This window comes from Phoenix dactylifera, chromosome 1 (genome assembly GCF_009389715.1).
Source record: "Phoenix dactylifera cultivar Barhee BC4 chromosome 1, palm_55x_up_171113_PBpolish2nd_filt_p, whole genome shotgun sequence".
NCBI classification, from domain to species: domain Eukaryota; kingdom Viridiplantae; phylum Streptophyta; class Magnoliopsida; order Arecales; family Arecaceae; genus Phoenix; species Phoenix dactylifera.
The window spans coordinates 39,897,764-39,918,200 of NC_052392.1; the positions used below are offsets into that span (position 1 = coordinate 39,897,764).

A 20,437-nucleotide genomic window follows, 5' to 3' on the forward strand; every position below is an offset into this window, starting at 1 on the left:
AGGGAATTTGTATTAAAGGTCCACTTGGGCTCCGCTTCTTTTTCGGCGACTGCCGGAGATGGCGGAACGAACCCTAGCTCCACCGCTCCGCCTCTACCTCCGCTTCCTCCTCCTTCTCTCTCTCACACTCCTCCAGCTCTCTACTGCTGAGATAATCTTCGAAGAGCGCTTCGATGGTATCTCCCAACTCACTCACATTTTCCACCCAATATATGCCTATTTTTTACATGATATTAAGCTGATTTCTCGCTGTTTTTCTTCGCAGCAATCGATCTTTCCATGATATGAAACATTCAGTTCAAGAAAATTTATTACCATTGTGTTTTTGTAACTTTTCTTTCTTTAATCTTCATGATAAGGTACTACGTCAAAAACCGTAAGCAAATGCTGGTTTCTTAATTTGGCCCGATCTTTAGGTTTCTGATGTTTACTTCTACAGTGATGCTTAGCTTGGTTCCAAATGAGGCATTTAAAGTTTCAAACTTTTCTGGTTAAGTAATGGCTTTTATTTCCAACTGGAGCTGTTTCCATAATTTTCTTGTCATTGGCTACTGTGTTAGTCAGTTCATTTATAAGGGGGACCAGAGGAGTCCAAAGTGGAAAAAAAGATCTTTTTAAATAGATTGCTGTGGATTGGTGTTCAATCTAAACTGGTTTAGGTTGCTGTTTTTAAATAATTATCTACTGTAGGTTTTAATCTATTCTGCAGCAAATACTAGCAATAAATTATCCACATATTGATAGTGGAGAAAATGGACGGGATGCATGAATGGATTCGTGCAAGCCAGAACTACCATTAGGCTGGGAAAAAGAGCATGATTATTGTCAGGTTGACAACCAGTTCTAGACTAGGGAATCCTAATTTTAAGGCTATTCCTTATTTGATTGTAAGCATATTTGAGGGAAACTAAGATTAGGTTACTGATCATTGCACAAGAATGTTTCTTTTATCTTCTTTCCCATTTTTGTCATCATTTAGTAATGACTTATATCATGTATATATCTAATTTGATTGGCTAACTTGGACCTGCTGCCTTTGTATATGGTTACTGAAAAGATGGTTGGGAGAGCCGTTGGGTAAAATCAGACTGGAAGAAGAATGAAGGAAAAGCTGGTTCCTTTAAACACACGGCAGGAAAATGGGCTGGAGATCCAGACGACAAAGGCATGCTTTTTTCTCCCTCTTTTTTTTGGTGCCTTGAACTTTAATTCTCAACTCATTGCTTCTATTATGGTGAGGATCTTAACGAGCACTTTTGAGTTCAATAAACACCAGAGAAGGTATCAAGTATGTGTTGGAATGATGAGCAGAAGCTGATTTTGAATGCACTTGCTAGTTTTTTCTCAGTAATTTCATTGTTGATCTGAGCATATGCATTTTCTGCTGTTGTTCACTTCAGGTATACAGACATACACGGATGCCAGACACTTTGCGATATCTGCAAAGATCCCAGAATTCAGTAATAAGAACAGAACAATGGTGGTCCAGTATTCTATAAAATTTGAGCAGGACATTGAATGTGGTGGTGGCTACATTAAGCTTCTCTCTGGTTATGTAAATCAGAAGAAATTTGGCGGTGATGCTCCATACAGGTTAGCAACATAATTTCTTCAAATGTGTGATGTATGTCATACTCCTTTTGATTTTCCAACAATTTGAAGTATCTTCAGTCCTCAGGAGACTTTTTGTGCTATCATTGAATGACCATAAGCCTTGTGATCAAGGTCCACAATCTTGGTACTGAGTATCATATCGGTATCTTATCAGTTTGTTACGGTACGATACGGTACCCTTATGTACTGAAATAGCTCTTCAATCATTTTTCTTAATTTTTATCTAGGTACATCTCGATATAGGTCGGTACGCCTCGGTATGGGGTGGTACAGCGGATCATGCTTGTGATTGTAGTTTGTACTATTGCCGCATTGAAGGATGCATGCCCCGTAGGACTATTATTGTCTCATTTGGGAGCTCATTATTTAGGTTCATTAAAACTAAGTATATGGAGAAAGAATGTATTGGAGTCACATCGAAACAGAACTAAGTGAATTATATAGCTGGTAAGCTTTCTTGGTGCACTATCTGTCTACCATATTTGGTAGAATCCTTTTCTGCAGCAATATGATGAGAATTATGTTTCAGTGTTGGTCCATTGGGTTATAATTTTTGCATTATTCTTAAACAAATGCAGTTCTATTATATTAAATCTTGCCTACTTTTGCCTGTCTACCCTCGTTTCGAGTTCAGGGCAATATAAGGGTGGCTCCTTGATTGGGTAAAGGTAAAGTGCAAAAACAATAAGGTGGCATTTCTTCTAGCTGGTCTTCTAGTTTTCTGATGGCAAGTCTCTCTTGCAACATATTGATTGGCTAGGAAATCAGTGCCATCTTGTAGGCAGCTGATGCTAGGGCGGGAGCCAATGATGTAAAATTTTCGTCTTCATTGGGATAGACTTAAAACACTAGGGACTGGACTTTCTACTTAAGATTAAAATTTTATTCCAATCTGACTAGACTGTCATTTTCTCATGCACTTTGCTTAATTATTTGCTTCTCTCCAGTTTTGCAATATTCAGCATCTTGATTGTTTGCATTTCTTTTATGCAGTTTGATGTTTGGACCTGATATTTGTGGCACACAGACAAAGAAGCTCCATCTTATCCTTTCCTACCAGGGACAGAATTACCCTATAAAGAAAGATTTAGAATGTGAGACAGACAAGTTAACACATGTATACACATTTATTCTTAGGCCTGATGCCTCGTATAGTATTCTTGTTGATAACCGAGAGAGAGAATCTGGAAGCATGTATACTGATTGGGATATTCTTCCACCTCGAAAAATTAAAGATGTCAATGCTAAAAAGGTTGGTGCTTGCTCTATCATCTCATGCTATCACATATACTGATAAGAAAGGTCTACAATCTATGACTTTGTCATGAACCTTTTTTTTTTTTTTGTGAATGTTACAGCCTAAAGACTGGGACGATAGGGAGTACATTGATGATCCTGATGGTGTTAAGCCAGAGGTTTCCAGCAAATCAGACTCAAAGAAATATTTTCCCTCCCGGACATGCTTATTCTTGTTCTTACTTTTTATCTATACCTTGTAGGGATATGATTCAATTCCAAAAGAAATTCCTGATCCAAAAGCTAAAAAGGTATGCTCGTTATCTTTGATAATGTAAGATGAGATTCCCGCAAGCATTTGGCTTGACCTACACAGTGATCATATGTGCCATCAGTAGGCTTTTTTTTTTTTTAATTTCCAATGAAAAATACATTTTCTGTTTAGTGATGTTGAATAATTTTGTTACTTGCCAATCAGCCTGACACATGGGATGATGATGAAGACGGCAAATGGAGACCACCAAAGATACCAAATCCAGCATACAAAGGCCCGTGGAAACGCAAGGTTGGTTTGCTCAACTATGTCCAGTTTCAGTCACTGAAATCTCACAAATTACAATTGACTGCAGTGATATATGTTTCTCATCTATGATATATATTATGAAACTACAGAAGATCAAGAATCCAAACTACAAGGGGAAATGGAAGGTCCCATGGATTGACAACCCAGGTAAGCTGAGATGTTCAAATATGTTGTGGAGCTTTGGAGCTTATCTGTGCATATCTTGATTCCACATTAACTACATTCATATATTCCTAAATGCTTAGTTGCTTGATGTCGACCATTTGTCAATCTGACATTCCGAGTTGCTTGAAATGGTATTCATATATTTTAAATTTAAACCAGACCTCTCTTACATCCATCGCTGATATGTTCTTATTCAGAAACCTACAGCATTCCTCCATGTTGCAGAGTGCTGATGCACTGAAACTTGTCATCCTATGTCATTGGTGTGGACATTTATTGTGAAAATATTCAGAAATTATTTTGATGCCAAATATGGTTTGGTTTTGGTAAACCAAACACTCTATGATATATTTCAAATATCACAACTTTTAAATCTGAAATTCCAAGATAATAATGTAATCTTCCAGCTGAATGTGTCTGATCCAGTACTATCTATTTTCTCCTTTTGGAAGAAACAAGACGAGGTACAAAGTTTGCTCATACTAAAATTTCTGCATGGTTTGCCATGACCTTCAGTTGTCAATTTTCTTATGCAGTTTATAAAAAAGGGACCAACTAAATTAACATTTATTTCTTCACCTTAAAAGATTCTACTGCACTTGTTTAGCATGAGTTGATGAGCACCTTTTCATGTTATGTCAACCTTTACAGGGCTCATCTAAAATCTTGTGGTACCTATATAAATGTCAATTGGTGGTTGTCTATGATTTATTTCTTCTGTTGTTTCTCGTATATTTTTTCCAACTTGAACAAGCAATCTTCAAAAACTATATGAACATGTGCCCATTATGCTGTTTCTTTTAGGAATTATTTCTAAGTTCTAGTTATCTATGTGAGCTCGCTAATTCAGCTTAATTTTCCCCCCTTGTTAGAATTTGAAGATGATCCAGATCTCTATGTTCTGAAGTCCATAAATTATGTAGGGATTGAAGTGTGGCAGGTAAATCACTGTAGTGTTCTTGCCTAATTCTTTTCACTAATGGATGATTTGCCACTAATGTTTTTGACTTGACATTGATTCAAATCATACAAACTTTAACAAGATGATGTAAGTACAGGTAAAGGCTGGTTCGGTTTTTGACAACATTTTGATATGTGATGATCCGGAGTATGCAAAAATGGTTGTGGAAGAAACTTGGGCGAAAAATAGAGAGGTAGGCGCACACCTCTCCATTGTTGCTGTAAATTGTCCTCATAGAGTTCACCTTTTCATAAATGCTATAATCTTCTGCTTAAAATTTCAGGCTGAGAAAGAAGCCTTTGAGGAAGCAGAGAAAGAAAGGAAAGCTAGAGAAGAAGAGGTATTTATTAAAGAGCAGCCTACTTCATTTGGAATTTTCCCCTGTATGCCTTTCATAAGTGCCTAATGCTACTGGCTGCTGGTTTACTGCACATAGAAACTTCTTCTGGCACATGCCATGGGGGATTGGTGTCTCTGTTGAGAATTAGTGCAGGGGATGATTGAGAGTAAAGTTGCCAGGCCAGCATTAGCGGGTCCAAGCAACCAGTCATTTGCATGAAACCGACACCTGAAAGCATTTTGCTTAGCATTTCTAAAACATTATCCATTTTGACTCTTTCTGCAGGAAGCTCAGCGGGCAAGGGAGGAAGGTGAACGGCGGAGAAGAGAGAGAGGATATGATCGCCGTTACCGAGACAGGGAGCGGTACAAGGATAGATATAGAAAAGTAAATCTCAACTCTCCTTATCTCATCAACCAAGCTTTTTCCGTGCCATAGTGTTCAATTTTTAATTATGTTCTTTTCCAGATCCACATCTTTTGGTAGCTTAATTTTTGATAGAATATCCCATTGCCTTCAACCAAGATTGTTGTGTTTCTCAAACATTATCAACTTTTCAGTAGTCAGATTAACAAAATTACAGTGAATATATTCTGGCATGTTCCTGATACTTCCTGCTACTTTGGTCCTGTCTATAATGTCCTGAACCATTCTTGTCTTATCAGTTGAACTTAACTTGTTAGCAAATGAGAGGCTTGGATGGCTTGTTGGATTGCCATGTATATTTTGTAAATTTACGAATTGTTTAAATTTTGATGTACTAAATCTTGGATCATAGACTTATCAAATGCCATTTGTCTAAGCGACCTTCATCTTCAAAAGTTGAATGCCAGTTGTGGAGTAGAGTTTAAGAAGATCTGGTGAACTTCATAAACCTCTAGGACATGACAACCGAAAAGTCTGGAAGTGTCTCATGAAATTTGAAGTTGTGTTTAAGATCATCCTCATCTCTTTTGGGTCCCATGGAAACTCATGACTCATCTATCTTTCTGATAGAGATCATTTGTAAATAAAGGCCAGATATTTTGTTCATCTCGCTTCTTTGCTTCACTTACTGTACAATCCAAAGTTTTAAGCATTTAGGTCCTCATTAAATTCTTATAGCTTCAAATCTCGCAATGAATCTTCAAGGCTAACAATCTTCTGGCTGTTACCACTACTAATTGAAGGCAATGGTCCAATAAAGGCTCTTATTGTATTTCCATATAGATCTTAGTACCTTCACTGCTAAAGCTAAATGGTTTGCTAACTTGAAATGTTTATGTGCAGCGCCGCGATTATCTGGATGATTATCATGTAAGTTTTGAAAGACTCGATCAGAATTGTTCTCATCTTGTTTTAGCTACATTAGTAGTTTATTTATAGTACTAATCCCTGTATCCTAACACATTAACAGGATGAATTGTGAAAGCCATGCACAGTTCCATCAGGGCGCCAATGGAAAGAGACATCCATATATCTTTTAGCATTGTTAGTATTGGGGTTTGGCCATTGCTGACTATGATGATGAGGGGTCTCTGAATGAAAGTGATTACAAGTTTTGTTAGTGTGTGGCAATTTATGAAGAACCCGAGAATCTCTTGGCCTGTGGATTCCCATCCATCGAAAAAGACCTCAGGCTGTGCTGTGTTTGTATTGCCCATGCGGTTGGAAAATGTTGTTCAAAATAAAGCTTGAATCTTGGGGAACCAGATACTTGGTTGCTTAATGAAATCATGGCACTCCAATATACTTGCTTCTTTTTGTTTCTTCAGTAGTATATACAAGATTTTATTTTATTAAACGTCCACCAATCAAAGTTTGGTCTAAGGTATCCCAAAGCAAGGTATTACTTGGTGTTTGCCTTTTAACCAGGGCAGTGCCTGTTTGGACATGCTCTGTTTCTATACTTGTTTCAAACCACAACCGGATTTAACTTGTATCCTCTTCTCAACCGAAACAAAAAAGTTCAATATTACATACAACTTGTGTCCAATGTTATCCAAGGAAAAGGACCTACAAAAATTCTACTCTCTTAGCCTGGCAAATTATCAGGGAGGAAGGTGGCTGAAAGTGACATGCATGACAAGAGCTATCTATCTGCAAGCATGTTGGTTAGGGATGATCTTTCTTCGCATGAACATATTGAATTAATTCAGCATGAGGTCCACTTAAAAGTAACATCTAGACGTATCTTGATTGCATGTCTTCATGCATTCCTTCATCTTTTTCTCCATAGTCTTTTTCAATTGTGTGTGTATGTGTATATGTATATGTATGGAGATAGATTTAGCTATATTCCACGGATCTCTATTTGAATTTGGTTAAGTTTAGATCGAGTCATACATCTACAGTTTACTATTTATAAATTATTTTATAACAAAAATAATATATTATTATGTATTATTTTAACTGTTTGACCATTTCATGCATGAAGTAAAAAACTTTGAGTAATTAAAGATAAAAGATTATATCTCCAATTATTGACATGGGACCGGCATTATTTGATCTAGGTTTGATGAGATCCGAGCGGCGCTCGAGCGCTCTAAAACGTACGCAAACCCCCTCACTGTTCTCCCTCTTGTGCTCCCTTCCATTATCGCTCACCTGCATCGCACCTACCACGTTAGCCTGTACGGCGGGAGTATCGAAACGCAATCTCCATGCCGAAATACCCAGGATCTCCCGAGCGTTCCCACCGGTCTCAGCTGCGAAGACCAGGGGCAAAATCGACCAAAAACGTTCATTTAATAAATGCGGGGTCCAGTTCCCTCCTCCCGAAGTGGAGCAGAGCCTCCCCTTCTTTCTCTCTTCCTCTCTGGGAGTCGTCGTCATGCTCTCCAAGGCCTCCTCCCTCATGGTCTTTCCCTGTTCCAGGGTTCGAATCTCCTTTCTCCCTCTCAACTCCAATCTCATTCTCTCCTCTCTCTTTTTTTTTTCCTTTTTTTTATTTTTATTTCTGGATCTTTGATTGATCTCTGATTCCTTGTGTCGGATCTGTTTAAAATAATATATAGGATTTTTTTTTTGTTTTTGACGATTCTTTTTCCAGCGTAGATTCTCATTCTCTTGTAATGTTTCGATAATGTATCTGTATGTTATTATTGAGACTGGTATGATTCGAAATGTATGAGGTTTTGCATCGTATGTGATTCGTCTTGAATCGGTTGATCTGGACGTTGTGATTAGGGAGAGAATTCCGTTCGACGTTTAGATGTGAGAATTGGGAATGTTTTGCGGAATGATGGACGTGTTTGGGTTTGATAATGGAAACTATGATGCGTTTGGAACTCTTGTGGCATCGGAGCCTGTTGGGAGGTTGTTTCGACGAGCCGGCTTATGTTCTTGTGATAGGTTACTGCTGCGAGAATTTTTTTCGCTTGATCCATGCCTAGTTGCTGCAAAGATAAGATTTTTTTTTTCTTTTTGAATGGTAGGAATGCATTTGTTGTTTGAAAATATGCATTAGGAGAAGCGTCACATTTAGCATTCTTGCGCTTATCTTGAGAAGTAGTGAACAACTTTCAGAAAATTCAAGAAGAGAAAAATGAACAAGCGTAAAGATGATTTGATTGTGGAGTTAATCCATCAGTCAGGTATATGGTTATGGTAGGCAAAAATGAAATAAGATAAAACAAAATATATATGACACAAGGACAATATAAGCAACCACACTCTTCTGCCACCAACTAGCAGGACTTGAATGTGAAGTTTGTGATGCAAGATGAGGAGTTAGATTTGTGTAACTGCATTGTCAGGCGGCCACAAAATATGAAGTTGAGGGGTTTTTTTTTTCCAGAGGGTTCAATTTGTTGGTTTCTTGCAGCAACAAAGAGAATTGCGAGGAAAATAAGAAGATAGAGGGTTTTTCTAGGGTTTCTATGGTTTGAATAGAGGAGCGGGAACTAAAATTTGTTGGAAAACCTTTGTTACTTTAGTTTGTTATTTTTTATCTTGAATCCTGATCCTTCTGATTTTTACTCTCTCTCTCTCTCTCTCTCTCTCTGTGTGTGTGTGTGTGTGTGTGTGTGTACTGGATGGTTTTTGGTTTAGTTTACTTAGTCAATGATGGCTCCTTGAGTGGATTCACTATCTTAATGCAGGTGGGAGATTGTTTTAGGAGTCTATTCTGGGAAAAGGCTAAGTTTAGAAGCATCACCAGGCACCAATTATAGCACATTTCCCAGAGTCTTCTGTTATCTCCACCTTTAAAGCCTAAATATAAAATGATGGATTTATAACAAAAAATTCCACTCCTGTTCCAGATAAAATCCTACTCTTGCTTTTATTTTCTTTCTTTCCAGTCCCCTACTTTCTTCTAATTTCAAGTACTTGGGATAATAGGTTTACCATTTATGTTCTTCTCTCACTGAGTGGCTAAAAGAGATATTGGTTCACCTGATTTTTTGTTGCCAACTTGCCATGCACCTTGGAGGAGTGTTAGTAAGGTTATTATATCTTTTGGAGAACATTGTCAGAACCCTGTACATTGGAAGGGACAAATACTTCTCTTAGGGCAGATGGAGTTATTCAAGCAAACCTTGGATTGGGGTAAACTTTTAAGTGCCTAGGCAGTGCTTAGGCACCTAGGCAGACCAGCAACTGACTCTGTTCATCCTTTGACGTTTCTAATGTAGAGGTGTTAACAAAGCATATCTAGATTATTGACCTAAAAATGTTGTATGACCCAAAAATGATCTAATACATATCTATGGAATAAAATTGAAGTATGGAAAAATTGTGAGATATACTTTTTATTTGGTGATCATCCATGATGATCATGACATAAAGTAATAATACTAGTATATCAGTTTACCTAAATCATACGTAGCTTACTCCTTGCAATGTGGCAGTTTCCCTGGAAACAATTGTTTTATTAGTAGTGCTATAGTCTGGGCTGTCATAGTCCACAAATCTATATTTGCGCTTCTATTTTCCCTTGTTTTCACTAATTCAATTCTTCCATCTCGTTTTGCATAAACTATGCTTGAAGAATTTGTTTTCCCTTTATATGATGGCTTTAATTGCTTGTTCTACTCTTATAGTAAGAATACCTTTTTCAGGTAAGAGGACGGCCTTGCATGTGGCCGAACATGGGAAAACACTGGTTTGGAAAACATATATTATATAGTTTTGGGACTGTATTTTTGAGGCCTATCAAGACTTTGTGTGGAGGGTATCATGCATATGGTGTTGGTGGGCTTTTGTGTAATATTACTAATGTGGCATCTTCTTTGCAAATTGAATTGGTGAGTTCTCTTATACTTTTAGACCTTTTCTATTGGATGTCTTCTATACATGTTCAGAGCAAACCTATTGAATGTTGTTGTTGTTTGTTGTTGTTCTTTGAACTCAAACAAACTCAATGCTTCAATAGTTCAACTAAAAAAATTTCCTGTCCCTGAGAAGCTACATGGGAAAGTTATCTTTAGGCCTTTTGGCTTTTTTTATTATGTCTAGAAGTTAAGTCTTAACATGTGCTTTCCAAAATCTTGTATATATCTCTGAGAGATCCACTTATTTATGCTTCTGGAGCATCATTTAACCTATACAGCAGTATATAACCATCTACATAATGTTAGCATCAATGTGCTGTTTTCTGGATCACTATTTTAGAAAAATAGTTTTTAAAATTTGAGATATATTAAAATAAGATGGGGCTTTGAGCATGTGAAATTGCAGATTTGTTTCTTTAGATTGACATTATGCCAAACATCTGACTGATTCAACTTGGATACCGTTAAGTTGTCATTGTTCAACACCTCACACTTGAGCTGCTTGGTTTGAATCATCTGTTAACTTTCCTTGCAAGTCTCGAGGGATCAATGAAGTTGCAGAATATTTGGTCATCCATTTGCTTGTCAAATAGTTGGGTTATATATTTCTCTGATGCTTTTAGCTAGACTGTAATGCCTAAACCAGATGTCCATATCCATGATATCCGTAGCAATAAGAGGCTGTTTGCCATCATGATGCAGCTGGAGCTGTCACTTTCTGACAGTATGTAGATATAGGAAAGTCTACTATTCATAATCATTCCCCCATGTTTAGCCATGTACTGGGCCTTGTTGAAGGACTTGATACGTGACGAAGTTCGAGCAGTCCTAATGACTCTAGGATAAAGTTCCTAATGATGCAACACCTGCCCTGTCATCTTTATTTTTCTTGATCCTTAGTCCATCTTGTTCATCTTTATAGCTATAAATGCCACTGCATCCCAACTAATTTAATTGCATTTGGGTGACAATATTGAGGTTGTATTTTCGCATGGTGTCGCAGGACCAACTCATCCTTGTCAAACTTAGTCATTGTTTTGCGCACCCTGTAATCCTGTTTCTTTTTAATAGCACGATGGGCTGCTAGCAAGGTTCACCATCTCGGTACTGGATCCATACTGGTACCATCCTATTATAGTGTCGGTATGCTGTTCAGTATGGTACACTCAGTACGGTAAAGTATCAATTGGTACGACAAACCTTGATCGATAGTGTAGTTCTCTCTTTTGATTTATTTAATATAATATAATTCTTTTATTCGCAAAAAACATAGTTTTATATAATTCTTGTTTCTATTTTTTTGTGTAACCTACGTTTACACAAAACCATATTGGTTTCAGCTTGAGGTAGTTCATTGTGGTCCTCATAACCTTCTTTGCCATCAAGCAACTAAGAAAGCGTGTGTTCAGTCTTCTTATTACCACAAAAAGTTGAGTGCATACTCTATCCGTTGTTTGCAGTACTTATCCGATTTTTCCCACCTTTAGCTACATATCCTGTGTCATCCATGTGGAATAACATGGCACAATGGTAACATTTGTCATTGCGATCATTGTATCCTTTCATATTATGAGTTGCACCTGATATTAATTGCTTTTTTTAATAGAAAATACTTGAGTCTGTGTTAGATATCATTCTTTGCGACCTGCTCATATTCTTTCATTCTTTGGCATCCTAGGCAAAATTTCAGTTCCATTATTCTAAGGTTCTTTTCCCCTGTTTTGGACTATGTGGAAGAGACCCCCTTAACCCAATTACTTAGCCAAATGGCTATTTACACCTGGACTAAATGAGTTTAAAGGAGATAGAGCAGGAACACATAGTCAACCCACCTTTTACTCACTTTAGCCTGGTTAACCTAAATAAATTGGGTAAATTTACTCTGTGAAAATGGTAAAATGGGTCTATCTGGTTAATCCCTCCATTTTTGGTCTGAAGTTATTCAGAGAACCCTGTCAACTTGGTTTCATTATCCTAACACCAAAAGGGCCTAAGAGTAACATTTATTTTATGCGGTGTTTTGTTAATCATGTAGCTACATTATCTATACATGTTTTGTACATAATTCTAAATAGTCTAAAACTCTAAATTGTGTATGGCTTGTTATCTAAGGTCATCCTTGTGACCCACAAACCTGGACCCTAGCTGAACGTAATCTAAATCTGTATACATATGGGTTGGGTACCGGTTCAGAAATAGACCCATTTAAAATTTAGAGTCCTGATCTGGTGCAAGTGTATCCAACCTGATTATACTACGCAGTAGGGTATATGATTGATTTTTATGAACCCAACCTTACCTGGACCTGATAGTTTACCTTGTATGTAATGTATGTCTTTGCTTTTATATCCTTCACGTTTCTTGTAAAATTTATTAATTGTAACATATGTCATTATTGAGTTGTTTTGAAGACATGAAGGTAATTGAACTTACTAAATGTTGCCACCTACTTGCGACTTGAACCTGGACTGTGTCATACCAATTCAAACATGGTGAGTGTTTGGTAAGGTAATGGTCTTGTCATATTTGGACCACCAGCCCGACAGACCGAGTGAGTGTTACGAAGTTCTGGCTACCCGAACCTGACATAATTCTTGGATGGGTAAGGTTTGGGTCAACAATTTAAACCTGAACCCCCTAGAGGTCCAAGTTCAGATTGGGAAGTATCTGGACTAGATCCCACCTGAAAGCGTCACTATATCTGTTTGGTAGTCTTCGAGCAGTGTATCTATGCAGGCATTGTTTTGACATTCTTTTGCTGTTGAGACAAGGAAATGATTTTCATCCTTTATCAAAAAAAAAAAAAATCATTGACCTTTCAATTCAAATTAGGACACACTGTATGAAAAACTGTTTGAAGTATAAGTGAAACGGCCACCATAATCTTGTCCTGCACAAAAGAAAAACAATGCATGGACAATTTTCTGTAATTGTGTTTTGAAACTTGAAAAGGCCCATAGGATCTGAAACTATAAAAATATTAAGAGGGCAGAACTTCAAGTTGTGCCAACCATTTTGACTAATATAGCATTTTGAGATATCTTAGATATTTCTTTGTTCTATTGATTGAGCATGACTCCTGACATATTTAGCCAAACTGTTGCTACCTAGAGTTGAAGAAACAGTTGGATAGCTTTGATAAATCGACAATCATGTATGCATTTATATATACATGTAGGGGCACATGGTTCACGATCAAAACTTGAATCGCCATTTTGGTTTGGAAACTTTGAAATGCGTTCTCAATGTTCATTCTTTCTTTCCTCTTCTATTATCTATCAATTTTTAAATTTAAAACTAAGTTCTTCATGCCTTAAGCACAAAACCTCCTTAATGGACTATATTATTTTGAGCCAAAGGTCCTTGTTTGTCATACTAACAGCCTGTTGGATGCCAGAACAGCTTATTCCCGGATAAGATCTTCTGGTTGGGTTGAGGTCTTGAAAATGTAAAACATCGATCTTGGAAAATTTTGAGAAATTGGAGGAACTTTGGAACCGAATGTCCTGGTTTTTTGAGAAGATAAATCACCTATTTCTCAGAAAAAATTATCCAAATTTTTAGGAGCGAAATCATCGACGACCTCCCCAGATTATTGGGACTCTTTTCCAGAGTTACTGTTTTGATCCTTTAAACTTCTCAGTTTGCAGATAACATCCAGTGATTAGGCAGTCCAGCAGCCAAACAGGGCCTAAAGCCCTTATACTACTTTTTAGGTTCTGTTTATTTGGCTTACACTAATATTCGTTGAAAATTTGCCATGATTTCTTCTAATTACTTTATTTGGCTTTACAATCTATATGGATTTAAATATTCACCTTGCTTCAATCAAAAAATTTCATGGGCTGGAAACACGGAAATAGCCTCTCCACATGTAGGGGTAAGATTGCATATATCTGACCCTCCCCATACCCGTAATGGCGGGAGGCTAGTGAAAATGGGCTGCCCTGCTTCAATCGGAAACCTTGGCCTGGTTTCAGAAATCTTGTCAAAATTGTCAAGCTGGCATATATCCTGTGGATGTTATACATAATGCTTTTGTAAATTCTCAATCTTTGAGTATGGGCTTGTAACAACTGTTGGAAATCCGGTCTTACAAAGTGATTCATCTGTCATCATTAGTCATTCTCAGTAGATAGTGTTGTCCGCTTATAGTTGTCTGATATTTCATGCTGATCTCTTAAAAGTATCTGGACATGGAAACCACTCTTAATTCATGTATTCATTCATAATGTTAATTTGTTGTATATTTTTGCTAGGTACCATGCCTCCAAGATAATTATGCATATCTTTTGCATGACACGGATACAGGTACAGTTGGAGTTGTAGACCCTTCTGAAGCTATTCCTGTTATAAATGCACTGGAAAGGAAAAATCAGAACCTAACATATATACTAAACACTCATCATCATTATGATCATACTGGTGGAAACATGGAGTTGAAAGCAAGGTATGGTGCAAAGGTATGATGCAGTTACTCTATTTTGATTTTAGAAAAGTAGCTGAGATGACCAATTTACCTTCTTTTTTTGTTTTAAAAGCATTGTCCTTTTCCACTTCTATGAAAAGAGAATGTCGTATGTCACATTTTAATAATTAGTTTTTACTCTGCAGCTTTTATTTCATGTATTTAAGGATTTCTGAAGTTTGTAGGTTCTCTGCTATTTGGCCTTAATTTTGGTGATTCATGTAGACTAGTGATCAGTAGTGTACCATAATGGGCTGAGTTTTATGTAGTAGAAGTAAGCTTTTTGTCCAAAGTTTTATGATGCTGAACGTGCTTAATTGATTCTATATGGACAAATGGATGGATGATTTTAATCAAAAGCATTCCAAGATGTTGCTTTGTTGTGGGTTGTCAAGTCATCATCAGTCTATGGGACTTTAGAATGAGCCTTTACGGTCCTCTCATGTATATGTCCAGCTAGAAAAACGACAAAGCTGGAAGTGTCCATGTTCTAGGGTTGATTAATCCCTTACTTTTTTCATTGTAGGCTAGAAACTAGAAGAAAGAAGGTCCCGGTCTCCAGTACATATACAGGAAATAAATTATGAACCTAAGAGTGATCTCTCATGGTGGCCTATTTGGCCCTCCCTAAGACTCATCTGTGCTCCAAACAAGGGCCAAGTTCAAGTTTTCTTTTCCCCCAGCCCCACTTATTTTGTTCTTTCCCTTCATGCCTATTGAAGGTTTTTTCAAAGAATTCAACTACATGGAGACTGAAGAGATGAATATTGTAGAGTTCACTTCTAGAAAAACCTAGATATTTTTACTTTGCTAAGTATAACCTTTATTACAGCTATATTCATGCCTAGCCCTACTGTATCATGAGTCTATATTCATTGATGTTGGCTCAAAATAATTTTCTTTAAAAGAATGTACTGGACCTGTACAAATAAAGTGGTCACTCTCATGACATAACTCTTGCTTCTGATCTTCTGTAAATAAACTTTCCTTCTTTTGGCCAACTCTGTTATTCTTGTTCTAGTGCTATAGTATTATGCCATTATTTCTTTTTAATGTTACTGATATTAATATTTCTATGACACCCATTTGATATTATTTCTTTTAAACACTTAAGTTGAATATGTGCCATGTTTTTTTGTGGGTTGCTTTTGTACTAACCTTGAATAGGCAATATTTAGTGTGCTAATGACCTAGCATACTTACCTTTTAGGATGAGGAGCACATAAAGTATATTTTGTGGTAGTCCATTTCATGCAGTGGATGTTTCTAGACAGTTAACCTGTTTTACCACACAGTCACACTTCCATGTAGAAAGAAAATCCAGATAAACATGGATCTAGAGTAAGCCTACGTGTTGCAGAATAGCACAGTTATGTAGCTGCATATTACTTTCCTGTTCTGCAAAGTAAGATGCATGCTAAATGTATACAAATAAATAGATTGTTTTGGGGAAGTTTTAAGCCTTCTTATAATCTTGTTCAGTGACTTCATCTTCTGAATATAGGTGATTGGTTCCAGCAAGGACAGGGACAGAATTCCCGGCATTGACATAGCCCTTCATGATGGGGAAACATGGATGTTTGCTGGTCATCAGGTGCTTGTGATGGAAACTCCTGGTCATACAAAAGGTCAAATTTATAAAAATCACCTGAAGCTAACGGATCTACTTTTTTCCAACTTCATGTGATATGTCGGTTGCCTCATTAGGTTATGCATATAATGCTTTTCCTGCTCGTGGTTTATCACGAACAAAAATAATCTATTCGATGCTTTCTTTTGTTTTGTATTTTAGGCATGGGAGTTTCTTACTAACGATCAAATTTACTTGTTCGTATGACACGGTTATTTTATAAAGGTCTGAATTGGAAGTCTTTTTCTTTGTAATTATTAATAGTTCATTTTACTTACCTATGACCCTGGTAACAATTTTTTCAGTTATGGTCATTCTTTTTCTTATTTATTTTCTAGTCTTTTCATGACTTAATAGATGTGCACACCCTTCTCTGAATTTTTATAACTTTTTTAACTTATACTTTCTTTTGTGCAGATATTTAACAAAACCATTCTGGACATTTCTTGAACTGTTTTACCTGAATTTTTTGAATAACCAAGACAATTAGAGAACATGGATTACTATGTACATATTAGAGCTGTTATATCTAGGCATGTAGTATACTATTTAGAATAAATATGCCAGATATTCTTCTAATCTAAACCTTGCTTTCTGGAACCTTAAACAGGTCATGTAAGCTATTACTTTCCAGGATGTGGAGCAATATTTACGGGGGACACTATTTTTAGCTTATCTTGTGGTAAACTTTTTGAAGGAAACCCAGAAGAGGTTTTTTACTGAACTCAGAATTTTTTGTTTGCAATCATGGATTCTACCCCAATAATTACTTTCATCTGCTGAAGATCTGACTTGGTTGTTTGAGCAAACTAACCTCTGTTTCTGTGCCCTAAAGTACAATAGACAGAAATAAATACGATGCATATATATAATATTAGAATCATACTATCATTTCAAGAAATGAAGTTCATAATGCATGCATTTAATATTAGAATCATATAATATAATTGTATCTTATATGTAGTTTCAGCAGATTTTTCTATAATAAGAATCTGCAAAATTCTCCTGCTGCAGATGTTTTCTTCACTTCAAAAGATTATGTCTTTGCCAGATGAGACAAACATATATTGCGGCCATGAATATACGCTGGTATGCAATTCTGTAGGTCTGTGAGTGGCCACACTGTGATCTGCTTATCAGAATTTGCTTTGCTTTTGCTTCTGACAGAACCCATGGTTTACTTAAACTTGAACAGAGTAATTTAAAGTTTGCCTTGTCCATAGAGCCCAATAACGAAGCACTTCAAGAATACGCGGCACATGTAGCTCACCTCCGCAGTAAGAAGCTGCCAACGGTAACTACCAGAATCTCCTAGATTTATTGACTTGAGTGTGATTAAAGATACATGATTTGCATTGTTTCTGTCAGGCCACATGGTGATATTGTAATTCAATTGAGTAAAGCGCATTTTCGAAGTGAAAACTAGCGATACTTTGTGATTTACTTAGATTCTGACAGATAATTTTGTGCATGTATCCTAGGTTCCAACTACACTAAAGAAAGAAAAACTTTGTAATCCATTTCTGCGCACCTCCAGTCCAGAAATCCGGCAGAACTTGAAAATCCCATCTGCTGCAAGTGATACGCAAGCCTTGGGTGTCATCCGCCAAGCAAAGGATAACTTTTAAGGCAGTGCTCTTGCTCGACTTGACACAGGTCTGTATTATTTCATGGGAAACAAATATATGTATATCGCCTCTTCGTAATATGCCCAATTACAATCAATTCCTTCGCTGCGGATAGTTTACATTGTTGGACACCATGTGAAATCCTCCTCCAATGTCAATCTCATTCAGTGTTTATGTTCTTTTTGCACACTGCCAATATGCTATACTGCAGTAAAAAAGTATCAGGATTTATGTATGGCATCGTTCTTGTTATAACATCACCTTGTGCAAGATACACTTGTGTTATCAAGGATTGTTGGTGGAAAGAATGACAAGGATCGCAATTCTGTTATCAAGCATTTCTTGCTATTAGTTCTTCTGGCAAAGGAAAATTTTGGGATATCTGAGGAGCAAGTGAAGCTATGACAAAACATTTTAGAGTTGTATGTAGGGGATTTTGCGGTAAAAGTTGACTTTATTTTCACATTTGCAGAAAAGACACATTTATTTATTTATTTATTTTATATATATATTATTTATTTTTGCCAGAGCAGTCTGCAGTAGGTGAATGCGCATATTTTATTTTACTTGCTCTTGCAAGTAAGAGCAAGAGCAAAGGTATAACGATTTCACAAATTTTTAAAAATGGATGCAAATGTTGGTTTTTTTTCAAGCAAAATTGACAATTAAGTTGATTTTTGTGCAAAATTTCTTTAATTAATAATTAAGTTGATTTCCATGCAGTTCATTCGCATGCATTTCATTCCTTGGAGTCTGCATTATAATAGTAAAAATAATGAGCAGGAGAGGGGTAGGGCTAGGAGACCCATCCATGCTATAATTATCTAGATTCTGGTACTTAAGAGATGCATCATTCAAGTCCTAATTTATAAATTAGTCATGTTGAACTGATAAATAGTGGGAAACCTTGTTATCATGGCCATAGTGGCAAGTGCTTGCTTTTCCTTTTTTTATTATTATTATTTGAACAAAATTGATGAAAGGATCTTCCTATTCCAGCTTCCAATTAATTGCCAGAAAGAGTTACTCAAGGTTAGGACTGGGGTCCACTGTGACGGAATTGAGATGCCACCTAGATTGGGATCTTAAGACGCATGTTGAGACTCAATATGCTACAAAGGCTCCTTTTTTGATGAAGAAAAAGCTCCAAAGGGACGGTAAAAAATACCTTTCAAATTTGGTGAAGGTGGAAGTTGATCTTGGACCATTCCATACAATTATCACAAACTTTACTAACTTGGAAAGTTGGCACCTTCAAATTTATAGATTTCACACTGCAAGAGATACTGAAATGCAAAATAAAATCGTGAAAGTAATCTAAGACTTGTTTCGGTGGTAACACCTAATCATGGATTCGGTATTCGGATGGTGCATTTCTAAAAATTTATACCTAAATAATTACAATGTGATGGGTTTTCTTTTTTCTCCTTTTCTCTTAAAAAAATTGTGATGCATCGTGGAATCAAATTCTACTCCGAATTCTCGTCTCCCATGTAAAAAGAGATCTTTAGATCAGAAGCATCAACCGAACAGCCAGCATGGCCTCGGTGGTTCTTCTTACAATCCCTTCAGACTCCCTGCAACGTTTCTTTCTCCTCATATTTTGCCAGTGGTGGAGCTCTCTGAACCGCTTAAGAACTTAATGCTCATGTTTGCATAAGTGACATGCTCAGCCTCGTCTTCTCCGATGAGTACAGCACCGCCGCCGAGAGGCCTCATCAACTGGCGGTACTGCCATCGCCGATGAGCTCCTCTATCCATGGGGACTGCAATGGTGAGATTGGCGACCTCGACGACGGTATCGAGGGGTTTAGTGAGGTGGGCCGGCAGGAAGTGCAAGAGGATGAAGGAGGGGTGTCCGAGGCGAGGCGAGTAAAATTATGCTATAGTTGGAGAACATCTCAAAATATTGATAAGGAAATTGAAGTTGAATTATACAATAGTTGTTGATGAAAAGAATTAGTAGACATCAACATAGAGCTAGAACATGCCAGGGCGCAACAAACTTCTGGTTGTAGATATCTCTGTACTCCTGTTAAATGGCAATTCTAGTGTTATTGTACCAAATCCTTTAAGGAGAGTTGGTGAGGCACCAGCCACCAAACAAAATGTGAATGGTGGATGGTGATAGCTCCCTTTAGGCTCCTTTCCCTGCTGTTGGATGGTTGGCTTGATGTGGTTCTGCTAAAGGATCGAACCAAATTGGTTCACCTAACGAACTGTTCCAGGTTCAGCTAACAAATATATATTGCTCATCATCCTTTCATCCTTCCAGTCATCATGCACTCTAATCTTATCATAAAAAGTAATGTGGGATGAGAACGTAATCTTAAGCGGTGAAATGAAGTTAACTCATGCTTTATCGTTAAAACTAAACAACAAAAGACTGGGAGGTTGGTACAAGATGATTATAGTGTTCATACTCTGGATTTTTTTTAAAAATAAAGTAGGGGGGAAAACTTCACTCAATTCATTGAAATAATGAAGAAAGTTGGGGGGGGGGGGGGGAAATGTTCTTCTTCCCCCCTCCTCTTTAGTTCCCAAAATCAGGATCAAA

General features: G+C 37.1%; 2 protein-coding genes across 3 annotated transcripts; both read left to right on the top strand.

Annotated features, from left to right (window-relative positions):
- The first annotated feature begins 19 nt into the window (after positions 1-19).
- LOC103706042 (calreticulin-3-like) lies at positions 20-6,630 on the top strand. Its single transcript, XM_008789997.4, has 14 exons — positions 20-176; positions 1,058-1,165; positions 1,401-1,593; positions 2,608-2,866; positions 2,973-3,029; positions 3,114-3,161; positions 3,329-3,415; positions 3,523-3,580; positions 4,471-4,538; positions 4,657-4,752; positions 4,843-4,899; positions 5,185-5,286; positions 6,169-6,195; positions 6,296-6,630. Exons 1-14 carry the CDS (start codon positions 59-61, stop codon positions 6,305-6,307), a joined length of 1,290 nt encoding a protein of 429 aa, XP_008788219.2. The 5' UTR covers positions 20-58; the 3' UTR covers positions 6,308-6,630.
- A 1,013-nt stretch (positions 6,631-7,643) lies between these two features.
- Positions 7,644-18,215, top strand: LOC103706041 (hydroxyacylglutathione hydrolase 2, mitochondrial-like). 2 transcript variants are annotated; one of them, XM_039114352.1, is made up of 8 exons: positions 7,644-7,756; positions 9,942-10,127; positions 14,414-14,617; positions 16,127-16,250; positions 16,863-16,963; positions 17,267-17,357; positions 17,476-17,546; positions 17,734-18,215. In XM_039114352.1, exons 1-8 carry the CDS (start codon positions 7,712-7,714, stop codon positions 17,878-17,880), a joined length of 969 nt encoding a protein of 322 aa, XP_038970280.1. In that variant the 5' UTR covers positions 7,644-7,711; the 3' UTR covers positions 17,881-18,215. The 2 variants fall into 2 exon arrangements, with proteins under 2 accessions (XP_038970280.1, XP_008788218.2); XM_008789996.4 differs by having other exon boundaries at positions 7,645-7,756; positions 17,267-17,341; positions 17,448-17,546.
- Positions 18,216-20,437: the final 2,222 nt, after the last annotated feature.